General features: G+C 40.5%; 1 protein-coding gene across 1 annotated transcript in view; it reads left to right on the top strand.

The window, feature by feature from the left end:
- Nucleotides 1-489: 489 nt before the first annotated feature.
- Nucleotides 490-23,381, top strand: part of LOC140738705 (interleukin-17 receptor E-like protein) — a 45,341-nt gene continuing 22,449 nt past the window's right edge. The window contains exons 1-8 of the mRNA XM_073066380.1: nt 490-717; nt 9,063-9,096; nt 11,742-11,882; nt 14,305-14,414; nt 17,588-17,702; nt 18,781-18,825; nt 20,593-20,732; nt 22,018-22,086. Coding sequence (XP_072922481.1) covers nt 604-717; nt 9,063-9,096; nt 11,742-11,882; nt 14,305-14,414; nt 17,588-17,702; nt 18,781-18,825; nt 20,593-20,732; nt 22,018-22,086 — 768 coding nt within the window. The 5' untranslated portion in view covers nt 490-603. The remainder of the gene's footprint in view (nt 718-9,062; nt 9,097-11,741; nt 11,883-14,304; nt 14,415-17,587; nt 17,703-18,780; nt 18,826-20,592; nt 20,733-22,017; nt 22,087-23,381) is intronic.

Below are 23,381 nucleotides of genomic sequence, written 5' to 3'. Positions count from 1 at the left end.
TGGAAATCCAAAGCAACACACACAAATCGCTGGAGGAACTCAGCAGGTCAGCAGGTACCTATGGAAATGAATAGGGAACGAGACCTTTCTTCAGGAATGATTAGTTGGATAGTGTTTATCCATAAGACACAATAAAACCACAGATGTTTAGAAATGTTCCATTACAGACAAAAGATATCGGAAGTCGTGCGAGAATTCTCGACAACTCTTACTTTCCCCGTAATTCCCTACTTTACGCTTGAATTCTGCCGTTATGAATTTCATTCCAGACCGCTCAATGTAGTAATACCTACGTCAAATGTTAACTAGTGATGACGATTGATCATTGTAATGTATTAATATTCCAGGAAATCAACTGTTTTGATTGACGGGTCGGCGTTTTACGCTGAGCTCGGTGATAGGAACCAGACTGATCAGGGGTGGAGCGAGGACTGGGGCTGCTTTTTAATCCTTGTGTGAGTGAGTGTGCTGAATTAATACTGGGACAGTGAGAAACGGCAGAACTGCATCCTCTGTAATGCGAGCCTGATGCACTTCTGATAATAGAACCAGATTTACCGAGTTTCTGCTTTACAGGGCGCCTCATTTGAAGTGTTAGATAAAATGCACAATAATAGAAGTTATCGACTGAATTGTTTCTTAACTATTTTGGGAATGCTCATATTTTTCTCTCAAGCTGTTGAATACATCACTAAATGTGGGCTCAGGTGTTCTCAGGTATAGTCATAATTAAATTACGGTTATAGTTTAATGATATATATAGTTTAATGTAATTCTACATTATTTTAATATTATATTGTAGTTTAAATATTGTATTAATTCCACAGTATTGTTTTTAAATGTGTTGTATTTTAAGTATTATTTTAATTTTACAGTATTATATTTTACAGCCTCCATTAAGCTGTTAAAATGTTTATAATTTTATTGTATGTTATGCTCCATCTTCATAAGATGTTATTTTTTATAAGACGTTTTAAACTCTGGTTTCAGCTAATTTGAGTGTGTGGATGTTGCTAAACAAAGCACTTAATGCTATTATCAAGTTTGGACCGAAACCAGATACAATTAGTGAGAGCATCTACTCTGAGGACCTTTTATTGATGGATTACTCTTCCTTTTTAATAGAAGTTGTAAAACATAGGGCAGGGATGTTTCTTACTCATAACGAATGTAGAAATAGAAGACTGCTGCTTTGTGTGAGAGAGGAATAGTTATGTGATTACTGCTGTACCATTGTTAACAATAGAGGTTGAAACATTTTGAATGCGTCTATAACTAGAGGACATCACTTTTTTCCCCTGGTGATTTGGCTTAGAATTTTATTTCCTCATTGGTGATACTCCAATTCTGAGATAGAGAAACACAAGGACAGAATGCTGCAGATAATCAAACAAGACAAAATGTATCTATTAACATTTGACATATTGCTAAGTTACCTCCCTTTACTGAAGTCTGGAGACTATAGTTATCCCTTAACTCGTTATTTTCCTCCACTTTATTTCTTATCTGCTTCTCTTTTCTGATTTCCCCTCCTAACTCCTGATTGCTTTTTTCCTCTCCCTGGCTGTGTCTTGCTTGTTTTTCATTCTGAATGAACATTTGCAGTGGGATAATACTCTGCGCATCTTGTGTTTTATTGTGGTAAACTAATTATACAAGTGGGGTGGTGGGGTGGAGGTACATCTCTACCAAAGGCGGTGTAAAGCACTCCTTCCCTCCGCTAGTCTGCAGGTCACCTTTGGGCAAGGTGTAGCACCTGCTTAGGTCCCCAAGATCAGGGTCACGTGAAGCCTTGGGAGCAGGTGGTGGACGGTCGTTATGTGACCACTGATGCCAGGGAGACAGTCTCTGAAGATGATTGATAATGGCTGGGGTCACCCATCTTGTAAAGACACTGCCCAGAAGAAGGTAATGGCAAACCCCTTCTGCAGAAAAAATTTCCAAGAACAATCCCGGTCCTGGAAAGACCATGATCACTTATGTCCTATGACGTGGTACATAATGAATGAATGACACCGACCACATTCTCAAGCACCTGCTTTGGCCCTTTGCGCAGCAGAGTGTGCAGATCCTGCAACAGTCTTATCAGCCGGCACAAAGCCCATGGACATAGAATGGAAGCAAGTCATCTCCGGTGCCAGGGAAGTGCCGAAGAAGGAGAAGAAGCTGATGCATTGAGGGGATGGGTGGAAATTTTAAATTGGAGAGTGGTTGGATTGTGCACTTCATAAAACATGTTGGAGAGTCAGAAGGGGACTGAAAACAGCCAATTTTTGATTTAAGCCAGATTTCCTGTCGCTTTTGGAAAACCTGCAATAGAGATATAGATTTGGCAACTAAATTGTCTTCATTTTTCCTTAAGAATGTGTTTAACGGCAGTTAACTCTGATGGCAGATCTTTTTCAAGCTCTGAAACTTGCCAGTGAAACTATTTCAGCAGTAGAGTGTGATCTGAAGAGCTGAAACTTTGCTCTTAAAAGTGAAGCCTCAGCACTCCTCTCCCAATGAGTTTGGGCAAATGTTCTGTGGAGAAAATGTTTCTTCCCCTAGCAAACTCCACAAAGTTTAGAGAGGATTTCTGCTAATTGGAGCAACTTTGTTTTATGGACTGCACAGTTCAGATCTCATAAATGTATTAGGCAGGTAGGGGGTACTTTGCATGGAAGGGCCAGAGAGTATGTGGACTTCAATGTAGATGATGTCTATTAGATCTCCCAGATTTGCACCTGTAACTGGATTTTCACAGATGAAACATGTAGCAGACAGCACTTCAGCTACAGTACTGTGCAGAAGGCTTAGACTCGTAGCTAGGGTTCCCAAGACTTTTGTACAGTATTGTATTTGTTAACGTGGAGCAGACAGCAAGTCTGTAAACCTGGAAAAAAGTGTGTTGGGAATGGCGAGGGTGGAGCGCCGCAGGAGGGGTGTGGGACAGGCGGCAGAGAAGGAGTGCCAGGGACAGGGGGATGGCATGGATGTAGACACACCCAGCTCTGACACACTAGGCAAGATCATTTGATTCCAGACAATTGGTTTATTGATCATTACAGGATGTCTCTCTGGGGCTTCCCACTCCCTCCCTTCTCCCTTCCCCTTTTCCCAACCATGATTCCTCTGCTCCCTTCCCACTCTCAGTCCACAACAGAGGCCTATATCAAAATCAGGTTTATCATGACTCGCACACAAAATGCTGAAGGATTTCAGGCCAGGCAGCATCTATGGAAAAGAGTAAACAATCGATGTTTTGGGCCAAGACCCTTTATCAGGACTCAAGGTGTCCTGATGAAGAATCTCGGCCAGAAACATCGACTGTTTACTCTTTTCCAAAGATGTTTCCTGACCTGCTGAGTTCCTCCAGCACTCTGAATGCGTTGCTTTGGATTTCCAGCATCTGCAGATTTTCTTGTGTTTGCTATCATATGTTGTGAAATTTGTTTATTTTTGTAGCAGCAATACAGTGCAACACTTAAAATTACTACAGTACTGTGCAAAAGTCTTAGGCACCCCAGCTATATATATGTGCCTCAGATTATTGGTCAGTACTGTAAGTAAGGTAGGAGTGAGTTTTCATGAATTTGAAAGTTTCTGTTTATTAATGTTGATGTGCAGAAATAATAAAGTTCTTTTCCCAGGCATGCGCAGTAAACTAAAGGAACTGCTTTGACTTTAGTTCTACGTGTTCTCTGAATTTAATCTGAACAGACTTGTAGGCTGCATGGGGAAACATAGCAGATTTGGAACGTTGGATAACATGATCCCAAGGAGTGCATTGGCAAATCTTCCTGTCCTTCAGCAGAAGCAGCTCTCAGCGGTGCCTTCAACTTGGGTCAGTTAGGTGAGGAGCAGAGAGAAGATCTGCTCCATACTTCACACTGTGTGCTGCTGCTAGGGTTGGACACACACTCCAGCACTTTGGTAGATATTGGAGGAAGAAGATTTAGGCAGTGTCAGAGCGGCAGTACATATTAGCTGAGGAGCAGAGAGAAGATCTTCTCCATACTTCACACTGTGTGCTGCTGCTAGGGTTGGACACACACTCCAGCACTTTGGTAGATATTGGAGGAAGAAGATTTAGGCAGTGTCATAGCAGCAATACATAATCTGTTGTGGCATGCAAGACTTAATTACAACGCTAATACAGTTTCAGCTGGATCTTTCAACTGTAAATTCAAACCGATAACACAGCATTCTTATGGTCACTAAAACAATTACTTTTTTTAAAAAAAGAACACGGTCTTTGAAAAAAATGAAAACGTCTGCAGATGCTGGAAATCCAGAGTAGCACACTCAAAATGCTGGAGGAACTCAGCAGTTCAGGCAGCATCTGTGGAAATGAATAACCAGTCGACATTTTGGGCTGAGCTCCTTTAGGACTTTTAACAGAAGTTTTTTTTGTCACATTATTGCCTATTTTATTGCCTACTTTCATCTCTTCCTGTGGTATTTGTGGTCTCCTGTTAAGAAGCAGTTATGTATCTCAGCTATGATATTATCTGACCATTACCTTAACAATATGCACATTTCCTTTTCTCTCATACTGTCTTTCAACCTTCTTTCAATGTCTGTTTTCAACCAGTAAGATTACCTTTACTTCTTGCTCTAGAACTGTCTTCAATATGGGTCAGCAGGAAATCAGACTTCAGCTAAATGTAGAAGTGTTCACATTCACACTGAGTCCTAAAGTGTATTCACACTTTCAAATTAAATTCCACTTTACATTTTACCTGCATTTTGATTAGGAATAGTAACAAGGTTATTAACACTGGTTAAGTAAATTGGAAATCTCACCGGAGTTCAGAAGAATGAGGGGGGACCATATTGAAACCTATCGATTATTGAAAGGTCTATAGAGTAGATTTGGAGAGGATGTTTCTTATGGTGGGGGAGTCTAAGACCAGAGGTTCACAGCCTCAGAATAGAGGAGTGTCCTTTTAGAACAGAGATAAAGATGAATCTGTTCAGCCATAACTGGTAGAACTCTGCAATTTGTTGCCACAGGTGGCTGTGGAGGCCAAGTTATTGGGTATATTTAAAGCAGAGGCTGATAAATTCTTGATTAGTTAGGGCAAGAAGGGTTACATCAAAAAGGCAAGAGATTGGTGCTGAGAGGGAGAATGGATCAGCCATGATGAAATGGCGGAGTTAACTTGATGGGCCAAATGGCCCAATTTTGCTCCCAAATATTGTGATCTTATGGTCTAAATTGCAATGTAATTTTTGCTGTTCAAGCAGGAAATTACTATTGGAATGGCATTAGTGTCCCTGGGTATCTTGCTGAGAGACTGTATTTAAAGATATGAAGAGCTTGAAGCTGATCATTCACCAAATACCATAAGCTTGCAATAAATGTTAAGTCAATCAATTCATGCATAATTGTCAATAAAAAAACCTAACATTGAAAACTTAATCTTATATTTAGAGATTCAAAAGTAAAAGTTTTTAAAATATATTTTTTACTTTTTCCTTTATTCTATCCGTAATTTGGTCTTGCTCTCTCTTGCGCCTCTTTCTTTGCTCTCTTTAGTAAATTTTATTTTTATGTAGGTGATTTTTACATTGAATGAAATACGCTTTCAACTGTACAGGCATTGAAGTATAACGTGATCACATGGCCTGTAAATTATGCCACACCTATTTACCTACTGCCAGTTACACACTGGCACTCAGGACAGCAATGAAAGCCCTCCATCTCTGTCTGTCCACACCATCACACACTGATGTAGAAGGACTCTTCAATGCTGTTTCCATAGCAACTTTTTTTTGACCAGTCAGGGTTGTTAGCCCTGAGCTGAACCCCTGAACCTGGAGGACTGGTGAGCCACTCGTATTCTGGCCTTGACTCTTTGACCTGTTTGGCATGGTTGATCCTGTAGGCCTCCGTTAGTCTCGATAGACCATGGATTTGCACCTTGGAAAGTTTCCAGGGCGCAAGCCTGGGCAAGGTTTTTTTTTATGGAAGACTGGCAGTTGCCCAAGCTGCAAGTCTGCCCTCTCCAAGCCACTGATGTCCAAGGGAAGGGCATTAGGACCCATACAGCTTGGCACCGGTGTCGTCGCAGAACAAAATGTGGTTAAGCGCCTTGCTCAAGGACACACACGCAGCCTCAGCCAAGGCTCAAACTAGCGACCTTCAGATCACTAGACAAACGCCAACGCAGTTGACCCTACCAAGATCAGAAGCTCAAGGCCCTGACTGCTGCCAACACAGCTCCCTGGGTCATTGAAGCATGCAGGCCTCCAAACCCCATGATAAGGTTGTGGTTGTCCTGGAGGATACCACACGTAAGTTCAAGTTTACTGTTGTTCAACCATTCACACATACACCACCAAACAAAACAGCATTCGTCCAGAGCAAGGTGCATAACACAGTACTTATAACTCACACACAGCACCTAAAGTAATGATAGTGGAAATAATAAGTTGCATTTACATCACAAGTTAAAAAGTAAACAGTATAATGCTACTGGCGCTTCATTCACGATGAGGCCAAGGTGGCGGCAGAGAGTTGAGTAGTCTCAGAGCCTGGGGGAAGAAGCTGGTTCCCATTCAGAAGTGGGTGGCTGGAAGAGTGACTCTGATGATCTTCTCAGCAGTCCTCGCAATCCTTTGTATTGTCTTGCAACTTCCATGCCAGGTAGTGATGCAGCTGGTCAGGGCCAGAGGGGAGCCTCACTCGCTTGCCTCAATCTCCACAGGTAGTGGAGAAGCTGCTGTGCTTTCTTGACTAACGAGGTGGTTTTGAGACACCAGGTGAGATCATCCCTAATGCGCACTCCCAGAAACCTGTGCTCCCAACTCTCTCCACAGAGGAGCTGTTTATTTGCAGTGGAGTGATCAGCCTGCGCCTTCCTAAAGTCCACAATCATACATCATTCTGTAGCTATCAATAACTGCTCAGAAGTTAAAATGTTGATTCCCAACTTCGAGTGTAATTAATGGTGAGCCTTGCTCGTTTATGATAATTTAGAAAATCCAGTAGGAAGGTTATGTTCTTTCATTATGTGCCTTGTTGTATGATGTAGGTGATCATGGCCTTTCCATGAACATGATTGTTCTTGGCAAATATTTCCAAAGAAGTGGTTTGCCCTTGCTTTCTTCTGGGCAGCGTCTTTACAAGACGGGTGGCCCCAGCCAGTATCAATACTCTTCAGGAATTGTCTGCCTGGCATCAGTGGTCATATAACCAGCCTGCCACTCAAGGGTGGTGTGATGTTTTAACATTCCTGTTTATTTTTGAATACATTAAGAATTCATGGTAAGAAATTCACATAATTTTGGAGTTTTGATACAGAATATTTCCATTATCTTTTCAGTTGGGAACTTTAGTTCTCAGTGACTTGTTCAACCTAAGCTAAAGAATTTGTCTCACCATTAATTGAAGGAGTTCATGTTCATCTTATGCCTTACTTTGTAAGTGATTATTCAATATAGAGAAGGTTCAAGCAGATTAAGTATTGCTAATAGAACTGAGTCACGTCTACCTATGTACGATGATGTATTATAGTGAACAAAAACAAGAGAAATATTATTACTTATTGACTGGAGACAAAATTTGTTTAATCCACTGCAGAATAAACTAGATCATCTGATGGTGATTCTGAATCGATAAGCTCACGCTGCAGATGAGGCAGATAAACAGTTGTTCAGTTTGCACACTGTGTGTGTTGCAGTGCTCGGTCTGCGTTCGATATTGAGGGAGCGTGCAGATCACACCAGGGCACCAGCATGCAGGATATCCAAGAAAGCTTTAATGATCCCCCTGCTTGTACAGTATGGGAACTCCTCCCATGTGGGAGTGGATAACTGAGTGGCACTATAAACTACCACAACGTGTTGTAGTCTTCTGTTTGCAGCCCAGGATATGGAATTCTTGGTGTTTATTTTAACGCTGAATGCAACTTCAAACATAAAGATGGAATCCAGTCATTCAACACATTCCGGAGATTTTCCCCTTCGTCCTGACTACAAGTGCATACAACATTCCAGTTGCAAAGTGGATCAGGTGAAAGAGAATAACTAATTAAAAACTCATTGATCAGACTTCAATTTTTAATTTCCTTATAGTGAAATGAATTGAAGATGAAACTTGCCCCATGGCTCAATAACATCTTAAAGCATACGGTACCATGCTAAGTTAATGGCAGATTTAGGAGGAATCTCTGCCAGTAATTTGATTGCTAGCTGCATGAAACTCCAATCTGATCTTTGCTGAGAGTGGTCCACTGAAAACTCCCACTCAGCTCTTACTTAACTTCTTGTCTTTGAACTGAAATGCACACAAGTACATGCGAATGCACATGCAAATCTACAGACAATTGAACTAATGCAGAGAAATGTATGCACTGTTCCTTCCAAGCTGTGTGGGTGCACAGTCATGCAGTAACCGAAAGGCTCTCGTGCACATAACCTTTGTTGCCGCGCTGCTAGAATTGGACGCAGGTAGAAATAGTTCACGAATGAAAGATTTGTTTTATTTAAATTTTTGTAATTTTATTTAAAGATGTAGCATAGAATAGGCCCTTCCGGCTCAATGAGCAAAACCCAGCAATTCCCCAATTTAACCGTAGCCTAACCACAGGACAATTTACAATGACCAATTAACGAACCAGTATGTCTTTGGACTGTGGGGGGGTGGGGGGTGAACTGGAGCATCCAGAGGAAACCCACACAATCTTGGGGGGGGGGAATACAAACTCTTTACAGGCAGTGGTGGGAATTGAACTCTGATCGCTGGTACTGTGCTCACCACTATGCTGCTGTGCTGCCCTGACTTTGTACTGTATTTCATTATACCCTTCAATTAAAAATAAAATCAAAAGTATGTGACTTTTCAATTTTCATTCTAGGTATTCATAGTATGCATATTGCAAGAAAAAAAGCATTTGAAGTATGGTGCAGTTTAAAGGCCGTGTAAAATGTTCCTGCTTAGAGCAGTGGTTGGTTCCCGCAGCTGTATTATATAAAAAACATTTAAAGGAGAGTTGCTTGTATGTGGATGAACTATAGATACACATGCACACACAACTAGTGTAGTAAATCTCTACTTCATTGTTTTTTTTCAGGGTCTCCAATGCAAAAGGAAAAATACAACTTTAAGTAAGTAATTTTTTAAAAATTTCGGGTTAATTTATTGTTAATCTTGGAATGGCTGAATAAATTGATGCTCTTCATATGAGGTCTGAACCCAAGTGTCTCAAGTTTCTTGTCCAGATAATGCTGCTGTATCCAATGGAATACATTTCAAAGACTCTAGGCACATGTTTTATCAAAGCATGTATGCAGTATAACAACCCTGACATTTGTCCTCCCACAGACAGTCACAAAACAGAGAATCATGAAACCAGCCTGTTCAAAGAGACACATCAAACTCCCCTCCCCCCACGCACAAAAAATCACTCAAGTAGTAACAAAAACTGAGGGAAAACACAGAATATAAAACACAAAATCAAAAGGCACATTTCAATTCACTTCTGCTCAGTGTACGTTATGTGCAGGCTGCCATGATTCAAAAATTGTCCACTGTAGTAACAAAAAAGAGCAACCCGAACGTCACTGACAATGAGATATTGCTCGTGACTGAATTTGGCCAGGATAGATTAGGATCAAATATCGGCACATCCTTGCAGGTACTCTACGTGCCACACCTACCTATTCAGCCCCCTCACTCACCTCTGTTCAGGGCCTCAGACAGTCCTTCCAGGTGAGGCAACGTTTCACTTGCAAATCTGCTGGGGTCGTCTATGTGGTCTGGTGCTCCCGATGCAGCCTCCTCTACACTGGTGAGACCCGTCGTAGATTGAGGGACCGCTTCATCGAGCATCTCTGCTCCACCTGATGAAGGTGGAACTTCTGCCACAAGTGGAACTTCCCAGAACCAAACATTTTAAATCCCGTTCCCACTCCAGTTCCGACATGTCTGCCTATGGCCCTCCACTTCTGCCCAGATGAGGCCACCCTTGGGGTTGGGGAGCAACACCTTATGTTCTGTCTGGGTAGCCTCCAACCTGATGGCACGAACATTGATTTCTCCTTCCAGTAAAGTAAAAAATCCCCCCTTCCCCTCTTTTCCTATTCCTCACTTTGACCTTTTACCTCTTCTCTCCTGCCTATCAATTTGCCCCTAGGTCCTCGCCTTCTTCCCTTTCTCTTATGGTCTGCTCTCCCCTCTTATCAGATTCCATCCTCTCCAGCCCTTTACCTTTCCTACCCACCTGGTTTCATCTATCACCTTCTAGCCATCCTCCTCTCCTTCCCCCACTACCTTTTGATTCTTGTGACTTCCCCTTTTCTTCTCAGTCCTGGAGAACAGTCTCGGCCTGAAATGTCAACTGTTTATTCACTTCCATAGATGCTGCCTTGATCTGCTGAGTTCCTCCAGTATTCTGTGTGTGTTGCACAACCAAATATTAACTGCACCGAATTTATACTGTTCATTCTATCTTAATAAAAAGTATGATTTCAGTTGGGAACCCCTGCATTAGAAAGGGAGACGGTGCACTTTGACAATTTTCAGGATCATGTTGGTGGTGGGATGGTCATGAATTTCAGAGTGGATTATACACTCTGGTCATCCAGTGACCTGAGATCTGAATTCAACTCTTACCATGTCAGCTATGGAATTCATATATAGTTAAAAATATGGTAATTTTTAAATAGCAAGCCAGAGTTGGTGATAGTACTGGACTGTTGTTACATAAACATCTAGTTCACCAATGCCTTTTAGGAGAAGAAATCCTTCAGCTTTTCCATATCCAGACACAGATTACTCTAGAAAGACGTAGTAAGTTACTGACTTACTTCAAATTAATTACATTTCAAGGATTTGTAGAAAAATGTATTGTTACTAACTGACTATGACTTAATTACATTTGCTGTTTAGTTGATATTAACTGCAAACAGCTGCCTTGATAATCAGTTGTTCATGATGTTATAACCTAAGGAAGAGGAAAAGTGAATTCCTTCATGGTTACTAGCTTTCTAATGATCTTGTAACAATAACTAGTTACCTGAATGTGTTGGCTATGAGAGGATCTAGGGTAATTGTAATTAATATCCAATCAGAAACTCAAAAATTAAGTTATCTTGATTATTATGACTAACAATAACTTTAAAGTGATATATTCCTTATTTTCAATCCTGCTTGTACACTGGTCTCCTCTGAAAGCGAAGGAACAGGATGTAACCATAGGGGACTGCGTTCGCACTGAGATGCCACTGATCTGTCAATGTTTGCAATTAGTAAATCTGTTCTCATAGCCACCTTCCCTTAATTTTTCCTCTGCTCTCCACTTTAAAGATCTTGGTCTGGTTTGTTTGTGAGAAGTGGGAAATGTTGTAATTTACTGACCAATGAAAGCTTAATGAAAAGGTCGTAGAAGATGTATTCTCTCCCACAAAGCTACTCAGCAGGGCAAGGCAGTGTATGGCTAGAGGCCAGGCAATTCAGGGAGTCTTTTATGAACATATTGAATATTGCAATGTAATTAACTTTGGGACCAAACTCATAATTTATACCTTTGAACCTGTGATGTGGGTGGAATACACAAGGGGATGGAATAGGAATAGGAGCTGTCCCTTAAATCTGCTCTGCCACTCAGTGAGAGTATGCCTTACCCAGTCTTTAGCACAACACGTCTCTGTCTCTGACTCTCTGTCTTTTGAATAAGTTCATCGGCTCTGCCGAAGAAGTAGGCGAGTCCTTATTCATCTCTAAAAACGCTGTATATTATGTTATTTTGCAGATTACAGGAGCTGTCTCAATCAGCCATCATCCTTGCCCTCAAAAATCTTGGAGGACCTCAAGATATCCACAGTGTTGAAATGTGTAAAGGAAAAAGAATGTTCCATATTACTGAATGTTGTGGGGACACTGATGTTGAATGGTAATTTTTAATTAAAATTGCTTTGAATAGAGATTTGGCTTAAAATTACTCCACATTGCGAGGTGCATCCATGTGCAGAAAAATAATTCTGAAGACTATCTATGCATTGTATTTTACATTACTGGAGAAAATGTCTTGGTTTTTCCATCATCCACCCAGTAACCTTTGCATAAACCTTTGCAAAAGGCAAAATCCGCAACTCTTTCCAGCTGTTTATGCATTCCTGCAGGCGGTTAACCACTCGTCAGATGTATGTAACTGGGTGGAATACAGTATCTTGGCAGCATTTTAGCCTGCCAGGGCAGCAAATTGGATAATTCCCTTGCTAGTCCAGCTTAGCAACTACAAAGCTATGCATGACTATAATTGATTTTTATGTATACAATTCATTGCATTTTTTACAGACACAGTATGTGGCTTCCCCATAGTTTCATTTCCCTTCATTTTTTTAAAAAATAGACTCCATTTTGTAAGTAAAATGACTCTTTCTGATTCAAACAGACTGTTTTCTAAGTAAAATAATTCTCTTTGTGCCGTGAGCCATATGCCTTATGCCGTGAGGCTTATGCCGTGAGCCATATGCCATATGCCGTGAGCCATATCCATTTGCCTGACATTGTTGTCAGTAAGTATTCTGACGTACTTATTTCAGAGGAAATTTAATATGGAAATTGTTGAGACAATGATTCTTAAACTCCTTCAATGATGAAGAAATGCACTTTGCCAATTGTCTTATTTCATCTTCAAAGATTCAAATGTAATTTCACTGAGATATTTGGTTATGTATGAATAACTTGTGCCGATCAAAGTACACTTATTATCAAAGCATGTATATGTCACCATATGTGATCCTGAGATTCATTTTCTTGCAGGCATTCACAGTAGATACAAAGGAACAAAACAGAATCAATGAAGAACTACAAATAGCCAATATGTATTAGAAGGCATACTGTGCAAATAATAAAAAACCAAAAAATAATAAGTGAAGTATACCATATTGTGTTAAAGTCTTAGGCACATATATATAGCTAGGGTGCCCAAGAATTTTGCTCAGTACTGTACTTGTCAATGTGAAGCTGAGAGCAAGTTTGTAAATCGGGCGGGAGCAAAGAATGTTGGGAATGGTGAGGTTGGAGCACCTGGGGAAGGGTGTGGGATAGGTGGCATAGAAGGAGTGTCAGGGGCAAACACACCCAGCCCTGAGACACAAGGCAAGATCATTTGATTCTAAACAATTGGCTTATTGATCATTACAGAATGTCTCTCTGGTGCTTCCCACTCCTTCCCCTCTCCCTTCCCCTTTTCTTATCCATGATTCCCCTCTCCCTGCCCCCTTCCCACTCTCAGTCCACAATAGAGACCCATATCAAAATCAGGTTATTAATCACTCACACACGTCATGAAACTTGTTTTGTTTTGTAACAGCTGTGCAGTGAAATGCATAAAATTACTACAGTACTGTGCAAAAGTCTTAGGCACCTTAGACTGTATAAGTAATAAATAGTATTGAGAACATGCCTTGTAGAGGTTTGAAAGTGACTGCATAGGTTGTGGAAGTGAGTGTTGAGATGAGTGAAGTTATCCACGGTGTTTCAGGAACCTGATGGTTGTACTGTTTCTGAACCAGGTAGTTTAGGACCTAATGCTCCTGTACCTCAACCACTCCACTAAGTGCTTGAGCGCCTACACTCAAGTGCTGAAATCTATAGACCAACTAGATTTGAAAGCATTATTAAGTTTTCTTTCTAGTAGGCGAAATGATTTGAGCTAAAATCTGTGCCGTCTGTTGTGGGGCAACCAGGAGAGACGAGTAGTGAATACCGTTTAGAATATTACACCTGTGTGTACTTCCTTCTGGTCAGTTTAGAGCAGCACCGAAAGCATTTCAGACTGGAAATGAGGAAAATAATAGAGAGAAAAGGGGAAAAAGTTGAAAGTAAATTTTCTTGTGGGTATACTCAATAAATCAGAATCGGGTTTAATATCACAGGCATATGTTGTGAAATTTGTTGTTATGTGGAAGCAGTACATTGCAATACATGATGATAGAAAAAATGCATTGCAATAAGTATATATATATTAAATAATTAAATTAAATAAGTGGTAGAAAAATAGAAATAGAAAAAGTAGTGAGATAGAGTTCCTGGGTTCAATAAACATAACAGAACCGATGAAAGACCACATACAGCAGGGCGGACAACAGTCAGTGTTTTACTATGTTCCAATGCTAATTGATTGCCTTGCAGAATGGAGACTGGCTAAATGTGGTTAGGTAGATTCTCACTTTTACAATGCATTAAACCTCAAATGTCTATTGTACAAAGATAACACTGAAGAGTAGGCCATCCTCTACTCCTCGAATTCCCGTGGGCTGGTCTGTCACCACCAAAGTGTCATATGTTTCATTGTTCTTGTGTTCCAGAACACATCCGAGGCGTGGAGATATGCTCTTCATCACTCAGCACCTATCAATCCCAGTGCTTAGCTGTGAAGTTCAATAAACACAATTATAAGATGTTTACTGCACAGCCTGTAAGTTTGAAACTATTACATTCTTGAAATTGATTAAACTAGGTACAAAATTATTGCAATTAATATTCTGTTATAAAACTGCAAACTCTAGATGTTTGTCCAGCTATTATACATTTAGAATTTACATTTTTGATGGCTGGAAGTGAAAGCTAAAAACTGGGATACTGTATTAGGAATCTTGGTGAATAACAGTGGCCCAGGTACAGCTGGTTAAAGTGTGGAGCTTAATTGCTTTCATGCCCACATGATCTTGACTTTGGCAAGTGTGCAGTGGAAGAAAGATATCATGAACATACTTGGCAAGAGTAGTCTCTGTATCAGGACAGATGCTGTTTCAGATGATGATGAATATTGGTAGGTTAGGTTGGGGCATTTGATGTTGCGGTGTTTGTTGAGCTTGGCAATTAGCTTGCAGACGTTTCATCACCATTCGAGGTAACAACCTCAGTGTACAGTTGTTGGTGCTTCTTTCTGGGAGTGATCACATTTATACAGGCCCCCGTTCGCTATTTCGACATATTGAAATAAATGGCATGTTAAAATTAACATTTTAATTCTGATTCCCATTCCTGTTCCGACATGTTGGCCCATGGCCTCCTCTTGTGCCAAAATGAGGCCACCCTCAGAGTAACACCTTGTATCCCATCTGGGTAGCCTCCAACCTGATGGCATGAATATCAATTTCTCCTACAGGCAAAAAAAAAAATCCGTTCCCCTCCCCTCTTCTTCTATTCCCCACTCTGGCCTCTTACCTCTTCAAACCTGCCCATCACCTCCTCCCGAGTACCCTGCACTTACCCTTGGTTCTCTCATGGTTCTCTCTCCTCTTCTATCAGAATCCTTCTTCTCTAGCCACTTACCTTTCTTGCCTACCTGGCTTCACCAATCACCTTCCAGCTAGCCCCCTTTCCTCCCTCCACATTTTCATTCTGGCATCTTCCCCTTTCTTTTTCAGTCCTGAAGAAGGGTCATGGCCCAAAACGTCAACTGTTTATTCATTTCCATGGATGCTGCCTGATCTGAGGTCCTCCAGCATTTTGTGTGTGTTGCTGAAGATACGTCCATGTTAGGATGTTAAAAGCAGCTATTGGAACTTGCAGTTCTAAACTTCACTGTCATTATTTTTAACTGTCCATCTTAGTGAGTCAATTGGACTTTGCTGTACAGAAATGTGTCTCTGACTGCCAAGAACCTCAACATATCCATGATTTTGCAGGACTGAACTAAGTTCAACTAATGCCAAGTGCTCAGAGAAAAAGATGACAAAGCCAGGATGAACTCACAACTTCTTCGCAATCCCCATAGATAATGCATGTTGTTCAACCATTGTGCCATTAATTACTGGGGTGCAGTGGGGTGGTGAACTGGATTTAGTTCAAGCTGGGAATCTCAAGTTTAATAACTCGTTACGTACAAATTATTACAGTACTGTGCAAAAGTCTTAGGCACATATTTATAACTAGGGTGCCCAAGACTTTTGCACAGTACAGTTGTAATTTTACCGATTGCACTATTCTGCAATAGACCAAATGGCCTAATTCCGTTCATATATCTTCTGATCTGCAATGATAATTGCTATATTTCCTTCTCAAATCAGTAAGTTCAACAATAAATGTCAACACATTATATTTTGAGAAGGAAATGGAAGTATCCTCTTGTTGACTGAAATTAGACCCAAGGTAACCTAGGGCAAGTTAAATGAGACTTTATGTAATGCTGAAAGGATTCCAATTTGGCACTGTTTGGAATTTCCTGAAATGATTTAAATTCAGCAATATAGTTAACAACATATCATTCATCTGTATTACATAACTAAAGGTGGGGCAGTGAAAATAATACAATAGCTTTACTGTACTGCAAAAGCCATAGGATGTTCTCTGACTTTAAATACTTATGGAGATTCCAACCAAAGATATAGATTCATTATTACTCAAGATAAAATTCCGAGATTCATCTGCACTTCTGAGATTTTGACACTAAAATCTAATTACTACATCAAAGTTTAAAGTAAATGCGTATATGTCACTGTATAGAACCCTGAGATTTGTTTTCTTGCAGACAAGGGTAGCACGATAGCATAGTGGTTAGCACAATGCTTTACAGTATGTTCTCCCTGTGACCACGCGGGTTCCCTCTGGGTGCTCCAGTTTCCTCCCACAGTCCAAAGGCCTGCTGGCTGGTGGGTCATTGTGTCATGATTAGGCTAGGATTAAATTGATGGATTGCTGGGCAGCATGAGTCGAAGGACCAGAAGAGTCTGTTCCACCCTGTATCTCAGTACATAAATAATACTCAGTAAATCCAATAACCATAATAGAATCAATGAAATACTGCACCCAACAGGGCGGACAATATGCAAAAGTCAACAGATAGTGCAAATACAAAATAAAACATAAGAAATAATAAATAAGTAATAAATATTGAGAACATGAGGTGAAGAGTCCTTGAAAGTAAGTCCTTACGTTGTGGGAACAGTTCAATGTTAGGGCAAGTGAAGTTATCCACACTGGTTTAAGAGCCTGTTGGAAGAGGTGTAATAACTGTTCCTGAACCTGGTAGTGTCATGATTGGATGTTGATGATCCAAAAGTAACATAGTGATATTTAGTTTTGAATAGACAGAGGGTTAAGCCACACCTCACCTTTTGTGGAGTAGTTTTATAGATGAGTGAATCAATACTAATTTCAAACATTGTTAAATGCCATACAAAAGGGAGCTTAACATTTATCATCCAGACTTGTATAGTTATGTTATCTCTGTTGATATATTTTCTTTCGATGTACTTTCATTGATCATGTCATCAATTTGTTAATAATAAGGAAGTTCCTAGTGGCCAGGTTTGTACTTTTTGATTTTGTTGGATCAAATTCTGGCCCTGGATTCTTTTACAGAGGGTATTTCCTAAGGTGTTTACCTTAAAAGATCACAGCAAGGATTTGGTGACATTGCCTTCAGTGCTTGCAATGAAAAATCTGTCATTTGTATGTCTCTCCTTTTCAGCTGATTTGAGCCTGGCAATATCAAGATCAAAGCGTTTCTAGTCTAAATCTTCAGTCTTCTTTGTAACTTTTATTCCACACAACTTTAATCCAAATGTAGAAAATGAAATTCTGTTTTATGAACATATTCAATTGAGTTAATTACCTATAATATTTGTAATTCTTTCAATACAGGTGTTTATTGAATATGATTGCTTCAGTACTTCATTGGCTGACTATAATTCTGTAACAATTAAAACAATCCCTCACTATTGCGATGTTTTACTGCAGCAAGAGCATCAAGTAGAAGGTAAAAATAAGTGCAACATTGTGTGTTATCTCATACCAAATTATACTTTAATAAATACAGAATTATTTCACATGTAATTGTTTTCTTATTGTGTTGATGGTGTGGAATTGTGAACACTACTATGGCTTAAATTGACTAAATTGACTATTTTTGATGAAATCAGAATCGGGTTTAATGTCACTGGCATATGTCGTGGAATTCTGATTCTGATTTTGAAATCACGGTCTGATTAGTGTTGTAAACAATTCTAGTATAACCAGCTCTGAATATCAAATCAAGAAAGTGTCCCATGTGCTTTTTTAACAACTTCTTCATCCTGTCTTGGTGGCTTTAAGGATGTGAGAACATACACCCAAGTTCCTGTATGCCATTCAATATCCATCATTTATTGCTTATCTTTGTATTTTGGGTAATTTTTCATATGGGTGAAAATATACAATGTCTCCACAGCTTAACTTTAAAGACATCACCAGTGAAAATGATGAAAAGCATGATTCCACACCTTTTCAGACTCAGAAAACAAAAATACAACTGCAGATGCTGTGGATCAAAGAATACGTACACAACGCTGGAAGAACTCAGCAGGTCAGGCAGCATCTGTGAGAAAAGAGTAGCCAACGTTTTGGGCCGAGACCCTGATGAAGGATGCTGCCTGACCTGCTGAGTTCTTCCAGTGTTGTGTACCTATTTTCAGACTCGAAATGCTCTCCTCTACCCCTTTGTTCTAAAGAATCCCATCACAACCGCAATTGTCTTGGCCCAGGGATCTTAAAATATCATCAGCAGCCTCAAACCTGCTGACTCCCCTCATGCTCCTGGTAGACAGCCTTCTCCCATTTGACCTTCGGCCCTTGTCTAGCTATCAACACCGGAAATTAAATGATTTTGGAACTAAAACCCTTTAGCCTTGCGACATCAAAAATAATTACAACTTTCAATCGATGCATGTAAAGCTTTCAAATTTTAGATTTTTGATCTAAAGTGGAAGCAAATCTAAAAGATTAAAGTATTGTTGAACCATAATTCTTGTAAAATAATGGTATCATAAGAAATTAACGGACATTTTTTCTAATTTTAGATTGTACCAATAAGGATATTGGACGAAATATCCCATCTTGCATGGGTACGGTAATATTCTGTACTGCATTTTTATAATTCTTGTCATCAAGCTTGGATATTTAATCGCTTTCTTTATGTTTAATTCCAGATGCCCCTCAGTTTATACCCTTTAATTGAAGTATTAATAGGGAGTATATACTTTTCTGACTTATAAAAGAACCTAATGTTGCTGGGGAGACTAATTTAGTCTCTGCCTGCTTCTGCATGTCAAGAAGTGTATAGTTTGGCCTGGTGCTTCATGATACTAGCATGCCGAGCTTTGTTCTGAAGAGTGTGGGAATTAGTCAATAAAGACACCAAAGCAGAATTTTCACTGTCGTCATGGAAAAGAATGATAAAATATCACAAAGAAATGAAAATATGTACATCCTTCAGCGTAGAAGGATGAGAGGCCACTTGATGGAGATCTACAAGATTATGAGAGGCATAGATAGGGTGGATAGCCAGTACCTGTTTCCCAGGGCACGAGTAGCAAACACCAGAGGGCCTATGTACAAAGTTAAGGGAGGGAAGTTTAGGGGAGACATCAGGGGTAAGTTTTCTACACAGAGGGTTGTGCGTGCCTGGAATGACTTGCCAGGGGTGGTGGTGGAAGCTAAAACATTAAAGGCATTTAAGAGCCTCTTGGACAGGCACGTAGATGAAAGAAAAATAGAGGGTTACGGGGCAGTGTGGGTTCAGTACTTTTTTTAAGGAATATATGGGTCAGCACAACATTGAGAGCTGAAGGCCTGTACTGTGCTGTAGTGTTCTAGAGTTCTAGTGTTTTTGCATTTAATATGAATGAATTATATTTCTCAAACTGGATATTATTTATGTAGGGTTTTCTGATATTAGAAACAGTTCGAAGTAAATTTATTATCAAAGTGCATATATATCACCATATACAACCCTGAGATTGATTTTCTTGTGGGCATTGTCAGTAAACCTATAGAATAATAACCATAACAGAATCAATGAAAGACCACCCAACTAGGGCGTTCAACCAGTGTGCAGAAAGACAACAAACTGTGTAAATACCAAAATAAAGTAATAATAAATAAGTAAGCAACAAATAGCAAGAATGTGAGATGAAGAGTCCTTGAAAGCGAGTCTATAGGTTGTGAGATGTCCTGGGTCCATAGGTTGTGAAAGAGGACACTGTTTTCCTGCCACCGAGATTCGTGTAGATGTGCTCAGTAGTGACGTGGAAGTTATTGGTCAAATTCCAAGTCAAAGTAAATTTTATTATCAGAATACACGTATGTCACCATATGCAACCCTAAAATTCGTTTTCTTGTGGGCATTCTCAGTAGTATATCCCAAAAATATAATAGAATCAATGAACCCAACAGGACAGACAAACAACCAATGTGCAGAACACAACAAACTGTGCGAGTACAAAAGAAAAAGAAATAATAATAAATAAATAAGCAATGAATATCGAGAGCATGAGATGCAGAGACCTCGAAAGTGAGTCCATAGGTTGTGGGAGCAGTTCAGTGATGGGGTGAGTGAAGTTATCCACAGTGGTTCAAGAGCCTGATGGCTGAAGGGTAATGACTGTTTCTGAACTTGGTGGTGTGGGTCCTGAGGCTCCCGTACCTTCTTTCTGATAGAGGAAATGAGAAGAGAGCATGTCCTGGGTGGTGGGGGTCCCTGTTGATGGATGCTGCTTTCCTGTGAAAGCACTCTGTGTAGATGTGCTCAGCGGTGGGGAGGGCTTTATCCCTGATGATCAGCAGTTAGGATTTCAATAACAATTTTATTACCATTTATTCTTTCTTTTCAGTTGGTAAATTAGACTATGAAATTAACAAATACCAGAAGACACTATCGGTCCAGGTTTCGGACTTCCCTGAAGATCATGCCTACCATGTGCGCTTATGCCTGAAATGGTTTATCTGTGAGGATATGGGAATGAATGCATTGGTAATTGTTCATCACTTTACCTCAATATAAATTTTATTTCTCCTGAAAACATAGGCCAAAAAATATGAGCAGACTGTTCTGGTGGTTTAAGCATAGCGGAACACTCACCAGACCTGGGATACCAGCTTTCATTCAGAACATGGGAATATTTACAATTTTTTTATGTAATGCACTGAGCCCTTGTAAGGCCGAGCAATGTCACGTGGACCTCCTAGCCTTGGTATCAGGGTAGCAATCCTCTTACTAGGTTAGGTAATTAATCCTTGCCAACAGAAAATAATAAAAAAAAACAAGTGCAAGCATCAGCCATAAATCCCCACAAACCGATCAATAAGATCACTTGAGGCCCTCCATTGGGGTTGGCCATGGATGTTGCATGTCCATAGCTGTCTATGTGATAAGCAGACCAGGACAGTAAGGTATGGGGAGCAAGCTGTTCCCATGCAGCAGCTGCCCACCCCCACGCCCACACGCATCTGATAAATCCAAAGATTGATACAGTTCGGCATCGCAGGAGTTGCCAGTCAGTGTTGAACTCAAAGTAGGGACTCTTGCTCCAGGTTCTTCCTCAGGGTTCCTCCCAAAGACTTGCCCATGAGTGGATACAGCTGCGAGGCAGCTGAGGTTTGAGATGAGAGTTTTCCTTCTAGATGAGCTGCCAGCCATGGCTGACAAGACTCATTTGCCCAGAGTGACTGGTTTTAAGGTGCTAGTAACCTGCCTTTGCCCCTTCTCCTGTCAGTAGAAACGGTTCCATCGGGTTTAGTAGCTCAGCCACATGTAAAGGCCAGGAGATGGACTTCTCAGGACTCTTTGAGACATACACCATTGGGAGCATTTAATAGGTGGTGGGAGCTTATCCCCACTTCCCTCCCCTATCCCCCCCTGCCCTGGCTAAGGCAGCCTTAGGGAACCAATAAGATCACTAATAATCTTACAACTCAGTCTGGCCACACACTTAAGCACTTTGAAGATAACTTGCAACAATTCTGGCTGTATACCTACCATTTTCAGTGAGGCATTGCTGGTGTATTAACAGTGGAGTTTTTCATAGAATACCTAGACACCCCCCCCTCCCCCCGACCCACAGCTTGTCCTTTTAGAGGCAGGCAGAAGTTTTTCCCACTGACACACAGACAATGGGTAACTGGGAAGAATCTAGGCATGTCCAGGTTCTGCACTGACATGGTGAATATCCAAAGTATTTATTTGACTCACTTTTCTTTCAAATATTTTGATACTTTATGGCTATTGTGAAGTTGATAAAATGTCTTTTCTTTTGCAGATTAAGGTAGATGACCCCAAAAATCTCACTTTATCGTACACTCAGATACTGCCCTGTCTGTGCATTGAGGTAGGACTGCTACACACAACTCAATTCAATTCAAGTTTAATTGTCATTCAACCATACATGAATACTCAGGAATACAGCCAAACGAAACAGTGTGACTTCGGGGTCAAGGTGCAAAACGCAGTACCGGCAGTCACACACAGCGCAAAGCACACACAAGGTAGCAAGCACAAATGGTGTCACAATAAAATGGCGTCGCAACTGAAGAGTCCAAACTTGCACCTCAGTGTACAGTCAATCACAATAGAGCTCGTCTTCTGCTGAGCAGACACTCGGGGGGGTGGGGGGCATGACTGACTCCAGCTTGGAGGGCACACCACACCTCCCCTGGTGGAGTGCAAAGGCTCCAATGCCTCTCTCAGTCACCACTGTGGCCTGAGGCCTAGTTCTCGCACGTACAAGATAACCAGCACATATAGAATGTCAGTAAAATACAACTACGCAAAATATATATGTAGATAGTCGAGCCACTTTGGTCCATTGAAATCTTCAGTCAACCATACTCTCAGATACTACCCTGTCTGCTGTTGTGGTCATTTGAAGATATTTTTAATATGAATAATGGACAGCTCTAAATCAACTATTTATATATGATGTTCTGTAACTGTAAAAGAAACCTAATATTTTGTTGCAACACACACAAAATGCTGGTGGAACGCAGCAGGCCAGGCAGCATCTATAGGAAGAAGCACTGTCAACGTTTCGGGCCGAGACCCTTGATTTGGCATTTTTAATTTCATTTTCACTTTATTTGTGCTGCAAAATCTGACCTAGTTAAAATCCTTAAAATTGCACAATAAAAATTTGCAAGCCAACTTAAATTGTCTTGGGCTAGAATTTCCAGACACAAATAAGCCACTTAAGCGTGCCATCAATATGTAGAAATAGTAAAACACACTAAATACTGGTGGAACTCAGCAGGTCAGGCTGTATCTTCGGAAATGGATAAGCAGTCTAATTTTTTTGGGCAGAGGCCCAAAAAGATATAAGCTTACTATTTTCAGCCCCCATTTCTATTTTCCCAGCATTGGATTTCAGATGAGTACCATTCTAGTCTGAGGAAAGCAAGGCTTTCCAAGGGGTTGTGAGTTGTAATACCGTTACTTGGGTAAACCAAAGCAAGCTCTATATATAAGATAGCTGAAAAATCTTTGACGGGTTGCAAAGCCGTTCCCCACAGAACTCGCTAGCGGTCAAACTTCCAAGAACTTTGAATGTTTCTGGCACTCAAAAGAATTCAAACATTATTAAAAATGATAAATTCCTCAACTTGGTGACACATGGGGATAGGGGTGACG

The sequence above is a fragment of the Hemitrygon akajei genome, chromosome 14 (assembly GCF_048418815.1).
Source record: "Hemitrygon akajei chromosome 14, sHemAka1.3, whole genome shotgun sequence".
Classification (NCBI taxonomy): Eukaryota; Metazoa; Chordata; class Chondrichthyes; order Myliobatiformes; family Dasyatidae; genus Hemitrygon; species Hemitrygon akajei.
The sequence above is the reverse complement of the archived record's forward strand: the minus strand, read 5'-3'. Positions and strand labels throughout refer to the sequence as shown.